Consider the following 15388-nt stretch of genomic DNA (forward strand, 5'->3'; position numbering starts at 1 on the left):
TGGGTAAGGAATACATTCTTTTTTTGGCAACATAATCAATAATAAAACCCTGTTCTGTGGTTTGAAACAATCCCAAAGGAGTTAAGGATGTATCGGAGGTTCCTGTTGTGTGGCAAAAAACTCATTTGTAAAGGTTGTAAATTCAGAAGGAAAAGTAGTATCCGAGATTAAAGAGTTATTGAACATCCATTGATTAGAGGGTGGCTTTGGGGGAAATAAATCAAAGTCTGCTATGACTGGTGCATAGTTGGAAAGTAGAATGGATTCAATATCTGCTTTAATGAAAGTGTGAAACAAGGATTTGCTCATAAAGATAGGGTCTAATCTGGTGAGAGATATATATGAACAGGAGAAAAAAAGGTATATTCTTGTTTTAAGGTGTGTGGTAATCTCCAAGTATCAATCAGGGCCTTATGAGAGATGAAGGGACAAAAACTGCTTATTCATTCCATGGGGTATACATTTAACAGTGGATTGTCTGTCAAGAAATAGGTCACTAATTTGGTTACAACCTCCACCTAGAAAAAAGTAGTCATCATTAAACTGGAGACATGATTTTTCAAGATCAGCCCAGAACAAAAAGACATTTTGAGTTGGTGTATAGACTTTAAAAACAATAAAAGGAATTTTGTTAACATATCATTTAGCAAGAATGCATCTACCATGTGCATCAGTAGCCTGTGAAAGAATAGCAATAACGAGATGTTTATATCAGTGTGTTAGACCTTTCAGCCTTATGGTGGTCTTCCCTCAAACCTTTGCCTGCTTGCCTTCATTTTGTCTGGATTTTTACTCTGTCGTATTGTGACACCCACTTAAGTGGAACCTTAAAACTTGTCCCAGGCCTGCCATTGCAGCTTGATGACAGTCTCCCACTGCCATATCGACTTGGCAATTAAGGGCCAGATGTAGGTCCGAGCGACTCGCAAATTGCAACTCGCAATTTGCTATGCAGAAAGGTGTCTCAGACACCATCTGCGACTCGCAATGGGGTCGCAGAGACCCACCTCATTAATATTAATGAGGTGGGTCGCAGTTTGCGACCCCATTGCGAGTCTGGGCACTCACGGGGATGGTGGCCTGCTGGAGACAGCAGACCACCATGTCCGTGACTGCTTTTCAATAAAGCAGTTTTTTTTTCCCATCTGCAGCCCGTTTTCCTTAAAGGAAAACGAGCTGCACTTGGAAAAAAATACCGAAACCTTTTGTTTCGGGTTTTTTCAGAGCAGGCAGTGGTCCATAGGACCACTACCTGCTCTCAAAAAATATTTTTGTGATCATTCACAAAGGGGAAGGGGTCCCATGGGGACCCCTTCCCGTTTGCGAATGAGTTACCATCCACTTCAAGTGGATGGTATCTGCGAGTTGATTTGCGACCGCTTTCGCCGTCGCAAATCAACTTACATCGTGTTGCGAGTCGCAGATAGGAAGGGAACACCCCTTCCTATTTGTGGGTCAAAAACGCATTTTGTGAGTCGGTTCAGACTCACAAAATGCGTTTCTGCATCGCGTGTGGGCTTCTGCACCTCGCAAACGGCATTTTTCGCTGTTTGCGAGGCGCAAACTGCCTTGCTACATCTGGCCCTAAAATCCATTGCCAAGCCTTAAACTCCCCTTTTATTACATACAAGTCAACCCTAAGGTAGGCCGTAAGTAGCCCATAGCGCAGTGTGCTGTGTACTTAAAAGATAGGACATGTATTTTACAGTTTTACATGTCCGAGTAATGAAAAGCTCCCAAATTCATTTTCGCACTGCTGAGAGGCCTACCCCTCCCTTCGGGTAACATTGGGGATTCCTTATTAAAATGAATAAGTTGTAATTACTAAACCAGAGGTGGTAGATATGTCATGTCTGATGCCTATGAACTTGCAATGATAAACCGTCTTTAATGGTAAAGTTGGATTTATCATCACAAGTTTGAAAATGCCACTTTTAAAAAGTTGGCATTTTCCTGAAATTAGCCCTCTGTGCCTGTACCTTTCCTTAAGTCACATTACTGGGTGCAACTGACAGTTGGGTCTTTGTTACTTCACCCCAGACAGTCACACAGTAGCAGGATTAGCAGAGTCTGAATGGGCCATTAACTGACTTAACAACCCTATATTGTCAGTGCAGACAGCTAGGAGCCAGGGCAGACAAGATAAGAAATTCTTGGAACTTCATAGAACCCTTCTAGAAGCTCATCCCAACTTCTAGGGGCAGGGCACCAGGGTATAAAAAAGCACTCTGAGACCTGCTCCTAAGTTCACTACTGGACCTGTGGGAGGACTCTTAGTGGTCTACCTGCTGCTGTGACCTGCTGTGCACTCTGCCAGAGTGCTGCTATACCCAGAATGTATGCTTTGCTGCTTGGAACCTTCAGAGACCAACTCTGTTGCAAAGCCCAGCATCACCACCTAAACTAAAGACTCCAGAAGTAACTTCAAGGGGTAGTTCAGCTGTTCGCCTGTTCTGAGCCACAGGGACATACCTGCACCTGAATAGAGCATGAGTGAGTCTTGCACCACCAAGAGATCTCTCTCTACTCATAGACCCTTGGTTGTGGTGCTAAAGGTACCCAGGTGGCCATTTTCTAAAAATGAGGACTTTCTATTTGGAGCCTCAAACTTTAAAAAATCATAACTCTAGTTCTATTAATCGGATTTCATGGTTTTTGTGCAAAATAATTTACTGACATTTTCTCTACTTTTCTAAATTGGTTTGAGATTTTTATTGTGTTGTGTTTTTACTGTGTTGCTGTTTGTGTACTGCATAAATACTTAACACATTCCCTCTAACTTTAGCCTGACTGCTTTTTGTGTCGAGCTACCCAGGGTTAAGCACAGCTTAATTTAGTGTCTTTTTGTGGTTCACCCTACAAGGGATTGTGACTGTTGTTTGACCAGGATTCACACCTCAGTCAACCATCAACCCAATTTCTCACACAGAGGATGACAATCCAGTTTTATTTGCTTTGTGTGGGAGAAACAAGGATCTTACTAACCCAGGAGAGGTGCAGTTTTTTGCCTCTGATTCTGTACGATAAGTCTCTTGTAGGAATATTAAATCTGGTTTATACTTTGCCAAATGAGAGAGAACTGTGTCTCTTTATAGGATGATTTCATCTATCTGCCATGCATTTAGAGACATCATGGGTAATGAATAGCTTGGAACATGACCAAAGCAATTGTTTTTTGGGATTTGACTGCCTGTAGAACCTTGAGGAGATATGTATACTATAGGAATAAGATGATAATTCCTCTGGGCCTAGATGAGGGAGAGGATAAAGAAGATCTATTGCCAAGCCTGTGGGCTTGGGATATTGAGGGCTGTGGAAAAGGTTGTGGTAGGAAATTACTGAAGAATGGAACAAGATCTTTGCCTTCAACCTCCTCTGATAGACCATAAATACAGAGATTATTATGATGGTTACAATTTTCTATGTCCTCAGTATGCCTTTTGAAGAGTCTGAATTGGTTTCTGGATAGAGGGTATGTGTGAGGATTCATCTTGGATGCTGCTGAGACATCAGCCTCTGTAGAAAGAATGAGAATCCATAGAAGACCATTTCGCATCTAAAGCTTGCATCCTGGTGTTAGTTTCTTCCTAAAAAGGATGCAAGGTGTGAATTTTTTCCCACAAGATTTCCATACAGATGGACATTGAGCTTTTTTCATAGGATATCAGGCCCTGTTTGTTTAAGGCGATTTGTTGAATCAGCTGATTGATGTATCAAGGCAGTATTCAGTTTAGGTATAGCTGAAGGCATGACGTCAAAAGAAGAGCGAGAAGCCATGGATGGAGAATACATTTTAAAATGTAATTTTAATTTGCACATATTCCCTATATAAGAAAACTATTTGAAGAGGAGGTAGCCCAGAAATAATGTTTGTCTTACCAAGACCAGGCATAGGATGTAACAACCAGAATCAAGCAAGTAACAGTAGGTCCCAAGGTGAAGCTCTTTTAATTGGTAAAATGGGATAGGCATAAATAAAGGTTTCATTGCAGTCAATGAAAAGAGAAAGGGCTCAGGAACAGTACCTGAGCAGGTGGGACGTACTAGAGAGGAATTCCATGCTTGAGAATTACAGAAAATGGTTGCTGCATCTGTGAGGGAGAGACGTGGAAGTAACTAGTGAAGTGTAGAAACCGGAGTGCAGGAATGGAGCCGGTTTCAGGCTAATTATGCCTGCTGAGGTTTCCCATGCATTTCCTTCTCTTCTAAGGGGAGGAATACGCTGAATATAGGAGCATCCAAGATGAGTGCCTCAAGTGCCACCCGGAGCAGCGCTAACTTGCCGCAGTTCCTCCGGTATGCGAGCCACACCCCTAATTGAAAAGTTAAAATGAATTACAAGCCTAGACACTTGGAACACGCCTCCCCTCAGTAACACAAAGAAATCTATTACACAAGCAATTGAAGTACGTTTTTGGTGACCTGTTAGTGCATAATTTGGTCCAGCGTGTATCCATTCTCTAAAGGGATAACCTGAAAAAAACAGGATAGTGAAAGTGATTTGCCAAACAGCTTGCAGACTGCAAAAGCTGCACTAGTTGAGTTTAAGACAGAGAAAGAGAGAGGTGGGTGAGAGGGGGAGAGAGAGAGAGAGAGAGATAGATAGCTGATAGTCCACAAAACAGAAATGTAGTTATGTTTTTTTCTCAGTTTAAATACTCTTTCCAACAGTTGCCATTTGGATTATTTTTTCACAATGGATTGTCTAGCATTTTCAAGTATCTGTTAAACAAAATATTGTGGGACTTAGCATCGCACTTGTTTTGTCATTCTGTTAAAGGTGGTAACATAGACATTCAAAATAAGGTCATTCTAATTAAAAATGTAAAATATGTATTTGTTTCACAAGCACATAAAATGTGTTCACCAACACTTTGTATCACCTTAAAGCTGTAAGGATCTTTCATGAATAGCAGTTGTCGCTGAAAAATGTGTTTGTGGTTTAAACAGGCAATATATAGAACCTTTATAAAAAAAAATGTTAACGGCCATGGTAGGTGTTCAGATAAACTGAGCAAATTCACAGGAGTGATATGCTGAGGATATGAAGATATTGAACCGCCAGAGGGATGCGCTATGACCATGTTGCTCCCATTTTCTCAGAATTGTACACATTAAAAGAGTCTTGTTCAAATATCATTGCATGTGGTTTATTTTTTCTCTTCTCACCGACCCTAAGAGGATATTTTACAAATCCATCAACGTGAATTTCTTTTTATGATACAGTAGTAAGCACTGAAAAACATTTACGGTGTCTCTAATATTCATATATTATACATTCAACACTGAGTCATCGCCAGTTCTATTTCCCTTATGTGCTTTGCTAGGGTGCAAAAAGCCCGGTCTTCGTCACACGCCTGAACATTTGTCTATCCGAGTAAGAGGCACTGTCGTGTTAATAATCTACAAGACTGAATGCTTCTTTTTCTCGCTGATCATCAAGTCCTTGCGAGAAAGCAGGCTTTTTTAAGAAACAAGAAATGAAGTTGTAGTCCAATCTTTCCGACAGCTTTTAATTCGAAACGCAGAACGAGGTTCATCGCCTGAGTGCATGTACACACCCGTTACTTCCAGGTCGCTTTAGAATGCAAGCGGAAGGAAACGGAACTAGCCATCGATTATCATCGGCGGTGCGACTTCCTCATACTGCGCGATCAGAGGTATCATTTGCCATAGATTTCTAGCACTTGTAAAATGCTTCCGTTGTGCTTCTCCAACCAGGACATCTGATTTGCTCGTACCTAAAGAGCAGCGACCTACTAACCGCAAAAGTAGGAGAAGTTGGAGAAACCTGACGGTTAGCTGGGGGATGTTGGTCTTGTAGCCTCGTGTGTGCTTGACGTCTTTGCTCTGTTTAAAGGGCAGCTTAGGGCAGTGGTCCAACTCTTGTGATGTCATGACATTTGTTGTGCTCCTGCATCCAGTGTGAAGTTAGAAGGGGAGGCTTTGTTGGACTTCTTTGTTACCTATTACACTGTGAAATAGAAACAAAAAAGTATTAAACAAACAGTGACACATATTTGATATTATGACCATGTATTTTATGCATGCTAATTACTGACTTCTAATCAAAGGGCTGCAAACAATTAACAGTCGGAAATCGTGCATTGACTAAATCATTATTTTGTGTGAATTATACTGTATAGCACTGCATGTCAATAGCGGTTGGTGATACCTATCGCCAACCTCGATAATACAGAAACTGCGAGTTTTCTTTCCAAAGCACTTTCAAAATTAGAGCAAGTAAATCGGACTGATCACCTTCAAATCGAGATTGTGATTGTTGTTTCTGCTGAAAACAGTAATTCCTTGGAAAATGTGTGCAGCTTTGAAATCTGTCTCACCCTATCTTCAGCTGGCAGAATGTTTTTCATGGTGTCAGTGAAGCTCTGCGAAAAAATTGACTGCGAGCACATTCTACTTTTACATATGATAATTTTGAAACTCGCAATTCATCGACTTTTGAAGTTGGACTATTCCCAGTTGTTTAGTGTCTGGTCCAACTACCCGTTGTTCCGATGGGCTGTCCAGACAACGCTATCCAAAGAAGTTCTTTGACCAAATCTGTCTGATACTAGTACTTTCCACTTCTCCCTTTTATTCAATGAGGCCCTTCCTTTCTATTGACAATTCTACATGCAGCACACAAGTGATTACAAGAGTAAATGGTGCCTGCCCACAACTTTGAAGGTTGCACTACTCAATAGCGAGCCCATGAATATCAACATACAAGAACGTTGTGGACAGAATACTGTGGGACAAAATTTAGAAAGACAAGTGCATAAACAAAAATATATATCTACTATTCCAAACTCCTCATCCCAGCCCTTGAAGGTGCATATATATATATTTCTTTCTACTGTTCGAGAAATGAGGTCCGCCGACATAATGCAATGAGTGGGGGTTAAGATTATAGTGTATCCTTCATCTGAATAGGACCGAAATTGAAGGATTGGGACGTGTACCCCTTTGTTGTTTGACCCACTATAGGCTCAATATGAGGAACAGAACTGAGAGTTTGGTCCCTCTATAACCATGTAGAAGTAGGGAAGGTAATTAAACATATAACATTTTTAGTGATTATGTGTACGGAATTGGGACATGGACTCAAGTCTACCACAGGCTTTGTAACGGGATATGGACACAAGCCTATAGGTCACATAGATGATAGGTTTGAAAGTGAATAATGCTGCATTGTTGTGCACTTCTCTGGTACATAGACCGAGAGCCAGAGGGAATTGTGGGCTATTCAGAGTCAATTTAATTGATTGTTTGGATCATGTTTTTATGAATTGAATTTAGGTAGTGAAATGGGGATTTAAGGATGGATATTGATGAATCACTGATTATTATTTATGAATTTAATTTATTGCGAGAAACAACATTATATTGAAGGATGCACACAAATTTCCTCTTTTTTAGATGTATTGGAAGTCTGTCTTCCGTGGTTGTGAAGGAAGACGTATTCTAAGATGCTAAGGACAGCAATGAAGGACAAATCAATAATAGTGAACAAGACCTTGTTGATAGGTCGAGAATAAATTAAAGTATGTTCGATTCGACAGATCTGTACAGGAGTGGCTCGTGTTTTTTCACCTGAATTGGTGTGTGTGTGTGTGTTTTTGTATTATATATATATATATATATATATATATATATATATATATATATATATTTATATGTGTTCAGCAAGATAAATATATGTGGAGTTAGGTATATTCTGAATTCGATATTCACAATGCACACCATCTTGGAACTCAAATCCCACCCATTGCGCAAATGTGTTATCCGCAGGTGATGCTTCCACATGACCAATGCTCCTATTTTTAGGCCAGTGCTGCTCCATGGGTGACAAGCAACGCCATGGCACATTATAATACAGTCAGCTGGATAATATATTTCAGTCATACACTGCAGAGGGTCTATTAACACATTTCCCACATATTGTGGCAATATATGAAGACTATTTTAGCAATATTCAAAAGCATACCCTCGAATAGTAAAGAAATTACGGAAATTGAATACATTTGAAAGTACTTTGATAAGGCAAATGCTATTAAATAAATTGTCTGACTATTTGGATTCCAAATTTTTACGCCATTTCTTTTAGAGCAAGGGAGTACAAGGAAACATGTTTTTCTCTCAACTGCAGACCACACATTCCTCATAAAGAATGTGTAGCTTTTTTAATTGATCAACCAGAGTCTTAGGTTAGGTTGAGGTAGTAAGCTAACAAGAGTTAGAATGCTGCCATTTCATAAGGAATTAAATCTGGTTAGTATTCTCATCTTTGAGAGTTGGTAAATATCTCACGTTTTTACGTTTTAAGTAATGTGGACTCACCACTGAAGGGAGGTTGAATTCTTCAGTCTTAATTCAGCATATGGAAGTGGTGTGTCCTTCTGTGAATCAACTGATTATGTTTTTTTACTTAACTGTATATTCTCCATTGTTCTATACTTTAGATAGAATGCATTGCCCTATTCTGGTAATGTTTCTGTGTGGCGGTCGTATTACTAAAATTCCAATGTCCCCGTGGCAGGAATGGACCGAGACATTAAAAGCACCTTGAATGAGGTCTGCTCTCAGACTGAGCTCAGACTTTAAAATTCATATATCTGATTCTCTCTCAGATGAATGAATTAGCCACTTTTTTCAGAATAATGTAGGTGTGCTTTGTCTGCTTATCATGATGATTCTCTTTTCTCTTGTGCTTTGGTTAGTGAGATAGATGTTATGTGGATTAGTGAGCAGCAGGCAATTTTCATGCAAGAAGTTACTTTATATAAAAAAAAATAACATGAAATAAAATGCTGTCAACTGGAATGCCATTGTAAGCGCAGGGAGCTGACTGTCTAATAAAACACAAGTGGAGGTAGAGCCTTTTGCTTCCATGAAAGCAAAGCTGAACATTGGTTTAATATTACAACATTTTAGAAGAGGCTGCCAGACTTGTAAAACCCTACGGTTGCATTCTCGCCTAGGGTATGTTTTAGTTATTATTTATTTGTTTAAAAAACATATAAAATGAGTTGCAGAATAATGACTACCTGCTACATCAACTGTTGTGCAAGTCCTGTGACAAATGTTTCATTTTGTCTGACTAAGTTTGTGGAATTAGTACAGCCACTAGAACAACATGACTGTGTAGTTAAACCTTTGCACATATTATACAAGGGTATTACACTGTGTTGGTTACAGAGTTGAAAAAAACATTGATTTGGTATGTTACGTTTTGAACTGGCTCATTATACACCAAATGAAAGTAGACCTCAACAGTCATTATGATGGGTCTCATGTTCAAAGGGTTTCTGCGTTTGCAAACTCTGATTCGATAAAAAAAGAAGTTTTACAAACACCAAGACCAGTACTTGATTTGAAAATAAATAGGTGCTAGGGGACCTTTCTCGGGTTGGGCAGAACTCATGAAGTATCATTCCTTGGAATTCCGCAGAGGCAAAAAAAACCTGCAAGATTCTGCAGAGTTTCTCGAACAGGTGGACATAGGCATGTTATGCTGTTTTCACTGATTTTGAGCTCTGGGAGCTTGTTCCACACTGAAGAAATTAGTGAGAATAGCAACACGCAGAGCACCAGAGGGCTCTGCTTCACAAATTGATTTTGCTGCCACTCGAATTACAATTTTCTGACTGTGAATAGCTGCGTCTACCCCCAACTGCCCACAGTTGGGAAATCTCACTGGTGTCCTCTTAGTGACCAAAAAATTCTCTAGGGGGAAACGTAATCTCACTCGTGCTCACCACCTTACTATTGATGAGCCACGCATGAGAAAAAAAAACTCAGCCAAATGGTGGTTGGAGGAATTTGGCTAGAACTCCACATTACACGTGCAACACTACTTCAGCTTTCCTTTTAGGAAAACAGGCTACAAGGCATGGTGTACTGCTGACCCCAAGCAGCCCCATGCCTGTGATTGTAGTCAACATCAGTGGGTCTCAGTGAATTACATGCCTCGTGAACATTTTTCAGATACTTCGAATTGTGACCCACTATGATGCCTTATTTTGTTATTATTACATACATTGCAAAATGAGAATGGATCCAATAAAAGTCAGCGTGTAAAATGAGACTCCTTTTACTAAAAATAGAGCATTATCTTTGTTTGTTAATTTTCAGCTTCAAACAGCTAAAAAGGTTTTGCCTCATTATATCGCTCACAAATGTGGGCTGCTGCATCATTCTTGTAAGTTTGTTTGCAAACAACCATGTCAGTGCAGTGTGAGAGAACCAATCTCTACTTCTACTTTTAAATTGTGTGGTCAGAGGCAGCCTGCCCGCAGAGGTACCTGTAACTGTCAGGTGTGTCAGAAACGGCACTGCCCCTTACGTTTAAGGGGCTGTTTTTTTGCTATGATGAAAATTCCAGAATGCTTGCTGAAGCCCACATTGCAACAATTTGATCCCTAACAGGTTGTCCATAAATAACTTTTTCTTGGGTTACTGAAGCTTACAACTGCATACAAGTCCAGCATTTCGATAAGGAGGGGGAAGGCAGCAACCTTAGAGCATGAGATTGGAAGAAAAGGTTCAAAATATGTTGTTCTTCAGTGTACTGGAGGCACAAGAGAACCAAAGTAACCACTGCCTGAAGCAACAACATTTTCCCTGAGTACAGGAACATTGCTGCTAATTCAGTGGGCCATCATGATTGGAGTCCCATGCTTGTGGCTTCACTTAATGCAGCTGAGGTCTACCCACCAAACACAATGTGCCAGTGCAAGAGACATGCCATACTCATATAAGTTTAAGTTTCTGGTGTAGTCAAAGTGAGCATCATATCACCTGCAAATAAGTCAACTTTGTAACTCTGAGAAACAATTCTGACTCCCCTAATATTGTCACAGGCACATGCTATGCAAGGGCCTCCCATGCAAGCCTGAAATGCAGAGGAATCTGGGAGCAGTCTTGCTTTCCATCACTGGCTAAAAATAATTCACTGATATTTGTTCTAAAAGTCAACCCTTCCAGATAATACTGTAAACTGAAACAAACCTACACTGAGTTCTTGTAGGCCTTCCAGCAAACATATCCATTTACACTATATAAAAATGTCTCAGCATCCAATTCTGGTAAAACACAATCAGCCTGCATAATTGTATTGAACTATATTATGTGTATTTATTATTCGACAATATCAGAGCCTCTCCTTTCTTTTGGAAAGTCAGTCTGATTTTCCAATATAACTTCAGTGGCTATTGAGTTAAGTCTACATGATAATATGAATGTATAGATAGGGTATTTAGAAGTTGCCCTATGCTATTCTTAGAGCACTGCCAAACAACCAGCATAAGTGAAAACATAATATAAAAACATTTGGGTGGTCTGAGAATACATTTCTCCACAATGGCTTGCTCCAAATACTTCTTTATTTTTCTAAGTCTGATATCACAACCAAACAGCCCATACCTGTTTCGAGACTTAGGGCTCATTACAAGGATGGCGGTCATGAGACTACCAGCCTCCCGGTGACGGTCAGACTTCCTCATTCCATGCGGTCCGACCGCCACATTACAACCCTGGCGGTCGACTACTGTCCCTGCCAGGAACATGGTTTCTGATAGGCTGACGAAAGCCTGAGTTGTTGTCAAAGGCACTGCAATCAGCACCACTGTGCTGATTACAACTCAGCTTTCGACCATCTTTTTTATGCTGGGGGCACCACCATAAAAAGTCTGGTGGAAAGCCAGTCCAGAGGGCAACAGAGGGGCCCCTGCCCTGCCCATGGCAAAGGCAGTGCTGGGGGCTCCCCAGCCCAGCATCCTCTGCATACAGTGCGCATTCTGAGGTTCTGGCGTGCTACGGTATTGGCCTCGGTTCCCTTATAGGAGCTGAGACCACTACCGTAGCACTAGTATCGTAATACGGCCGGGGGATGCCTCCTGCATGACAGTAGCGTCCTCCCTGCGAGTTTGGCCGTGAGCTCGTCCAACCGCCAAACTCATAATGAGGCCGTCAGTCACTTCATAATGGGCTGTTTAAACATAACATAAAATAGTATACACAAATATATACAGCAATAATAACCAACACAGATCATATACCTGTATTTACAAAATTATACCTAAAACAACCATTCATAATTAAAGGTAAAAAAATATAAATGATACACTCATTTAGAACCGTACAGTCAATTATCATTTCATAGTCTATCATAATTATTTGTATGCTGAAGTATATAATAGGGAAAACTTCACATACTATGAGACACAAAATACCACAGAGCATCATCAAGAAATGAACAATGAAAAATCCAGTAGAAACTATCTTGTTGTCAGGCTTTCTGTCAGCAAAACAGTAACTTTAATGGGGCCACATTTTAGCCATCACTCATACAATATCTAGATTCCTTATTTTATCAGAATCATTCCAGATTGAACATAGTTGTTAGTCTCACTCTCTGGCCTAAAATAATGTTGAACACCATTGAAACATGATAGTAAGGAGAACCTAATTGCACAAAGTATACTTCAAAGAATTATTGAATATATTGAAATATCAGTGTGTTGTGTGTGCATGAATAATCCAAAATACCCCAAAAGGATAAAAGAAAATATGTCTAATTTGCTGCCATTAATGGAGATCTAGCCCACTCCTGATAGGTTATAGGATCAGTAACAATGACTGCGTGATACCGGAAGCTTCATTGAAATAACTAAAACAAAACACATTAAAACTTCACATAATTCGCATACATGGCTCATAGGATGCTCCGGTTACTTACCGGTAATCTTCATTACTGCAGGTCCAAGTCTTCTCTGAAACAGTCCTGGGATTCCCTTCCTCCCTTCCATTGGAAGGCTTGATTATATGTGTTTCTTTTTACAATGAATTGCTTGTTACTACAGGACCTCTTGTGTGTTTACTTCCCCTTCATAGTGGCGCTCGGTAATCATGGCCATGTTGGAGGAAGTATTTAGAGTTGGCTAGGAAATAAGTTTGCCAGGAAGAGATGAAATCTCAGGAGTATAGAATGGATCAGGGAAAATGGACATGGATGTAATGCATCGTTCTGAGAGTCTAGCAATACAAGGTTGCTGAATATAATGATTTCTCCAATGCTACAAGGTGTTGCCCTTGTGCAACATTGAAGCTGCAAAGAACCATAAATTGCGGCCTATTGCACTTAATTTTGGTAGGCCTCTAACTATTTTGTAAAACCAGTCGCCTTGCGATTTCTATTACATGTGTGAATGATTATTGAGGCTGCAACATGACCTAATACTGGAATGACAGCTCTTTTCTTACTTTGCAATTCTAGATGATTAAGCATTGTGCAGGACAATAATCTTGAATTCTGAAACCATAAGAAAACTCCAGAACACTGACATGAAAGTCTAGAAACAGTGGAGCCACGCAGTCGACCATCCCCCCTGCAAGCACAGCGTGTCAATACACAAAGCCTAAAGTACTACTGAGTAGCCAATCAATCAATTCATCAATCAAAGCATTTGTAAAGCGTACTATTCACCTGTGAGAGTCCAAGGTGCTGAGGGGGGGGGCTGCTACTGCTCGAACAGCAAAGTCTTGAGGTGTCTCCTGAAAGTAAGTAGGTTCTGTGTCTGTCGCAGGTGGGTTGGAAGAGTGTTCCATGTCTTTGCAGCGAGGTGGGAGAATGATCTGCCACCAGCTGTCATTCTCTGGATGCGTGGGATGTTTGCCAATTGGATATTCTATTCAATATAATGGTCCCAGTGACCTTTAAACATTAGCAAAGTTCTAGATCCTTAATTAATGAAAGAGACCCTGAGTCTAAAGATAATTTTACACTCAAGAATGTTGCAGAGTATTATGGGATAGCTCCTCTCGTTCCTAAGTAGCCTCCATAAAAATGGAAAATATCATTAGTGATCGCACTGCACATAAAGGCTAGTTAATTTGACATGTACTCATAAGCCAAAGCAAACGGAAAGCGCATTGTACCTGGGGTACAAAGAAATTAGCATTGGGTTGCAATATCCAAAGTACGTTTTACTGGCAAGATTCCACAATCTGTTACTACGAGCGTGTTCTCCCTGATAGGAGAATCAACATAAAGTGCATTGAGAACACGTAAGTAATTGTGAAAGTAAGATGTGACATGAATGAATACCTGGTTATTCCAAAGCTACTGAATAGCTTCTGTTATCTCGTATGAAGCAAGATGGACGAACACCATCCTGGCACACATCTTCAGTGAATGCCGAAGCCTTATCTCAGCTTTATATAATAAGACTAACGAACCACAAATCACGTAAAAGGTGATAATTGCCACAGAAAGAGAGTTAGGGTGGTCACAAGATAAAATCTAATGAAACCTGATCTAATATTGTAAGAATAAACTTAGAAACTCCAGAAATGTGGTGCAAGCAAAAATAGCAAGCATTTGCAATGTAATCGGTTTTGCGTTTGCTTGAGTTAGAGCTATTAGCATTGCAAATTCCTAACTGGACTTTTCTTGCCATATAAATTGAAAATAAAAAGTAAAACAGTTGACACAAGCAAGCCTATTCAAAGCGCTACGGCCACCATGAGCATGAGCGTGAAGAAGAGACACAAAAGGGAAAAGCAGTTCGCTCGCAGTCAAACTTATCAGCAAATGTGCAATCATTCATATATTCGGTTTGATGGCCAAGGCGGTAACAAAACTGTCCTGAGGAGGGACAAACATAAAGCATTTCCCAATGATAACAAAGGATTTTTGAAAGGCAAGCCCATGAGCAAGTGATAGTGATGAGCGTGCAGTGGGTGTGGTTAAAAGCCCACAGATAGATTACAACATGTCAGAGTGCTTGCATGCTTGGCCTAATAACCCCTATAAGGATTTTTCCATCAACATATAGATCCTATAGTGAATTTTATAGTTCTGAACTGAAAAAATCAAGACAGCCTTCATGATGGTTGCAAAAAAGGAGTACGTCTCTATTAACTTTATTCAAAATCGAACCTTGAGATTTTGTGGTTATCATTCTAAGGGTTGAGCCCTCACTCTAATGCTGCTTTTCATGTTGTTGGATCATTACAAGCAAGTCAGAAAGCTATATTGTATAAAGGCATATTACAAATGGAAATTTCGGCAAATTTGAAACACACTGCAAAATGGACACAGAGTGGCTCATTATGACTTTGGCGGGCGGCGGAGACTGCCTGCCAATGTCCCCCATCGGGATGACCGCCTATGCGGCCCATCCCTCTGCATGCCCTATTATGAGTTTCCTGCTGGGCCCAAGTGCATGGGCCCCCATGTGGCCCCTGCTTCCCCTGTCTGTCGGCCTTTGCATTGCGGTACAACGCCATGCAAAGGCTGGGGGAAAGGGTTCTCGTAATCTGGAGGGCAGCACTGCCCTGGCGGATTCCGACTGCCGAGACTGCCAGGCTATCGAGTGGGGCA

The 15388-nt window shown here is 40.5% G+C and overlaps 1 protein-coding gene across 2 annotated transcripts in view; it reads right to left on the reverse strand.

Moving 5' to 3' along the window:
* Window positions 1-5130: 5130 nt before the first annotated feature.
* LRFN5 (leucine rich repeat and fibronectin type III domain containing 5) overlaps window positions 5131-15388 on the reverse strand; it is a 1034736-nt gene continuing 1024478 nt past the window's right edge. For both annotated transcript variants that reach the window (XM_069208631.1, XM_069208630.1), the window contains exon 8: window positions 5131-5974. In XM_069208631.1, coding sequence (XP_069064732.1) covers window positions 5970-5974 — 5 coding nt within the window. In that variant the 3' untranslated portion in view covers window positions 5131-5969. The remainder of the gene's footprint in view (window positions 5975-15388) is intronic.

This window comes from Pleurodeles waltl, chromosome 9, assembly GCF_031143425.1.
Source record: "Pleurodeles waltl isolate 20211129_DDA chromosome 9, aPleWal1.hap1.20221129, whole genome shotgun sequence".
In the NCBI taxonomy this organism is placed as follows: Eukaryota; Metazoa; Chordata; class Amphibia; order Caudata; family Salamandridae; genus Pleurodeles; species Pleurodeles waltl.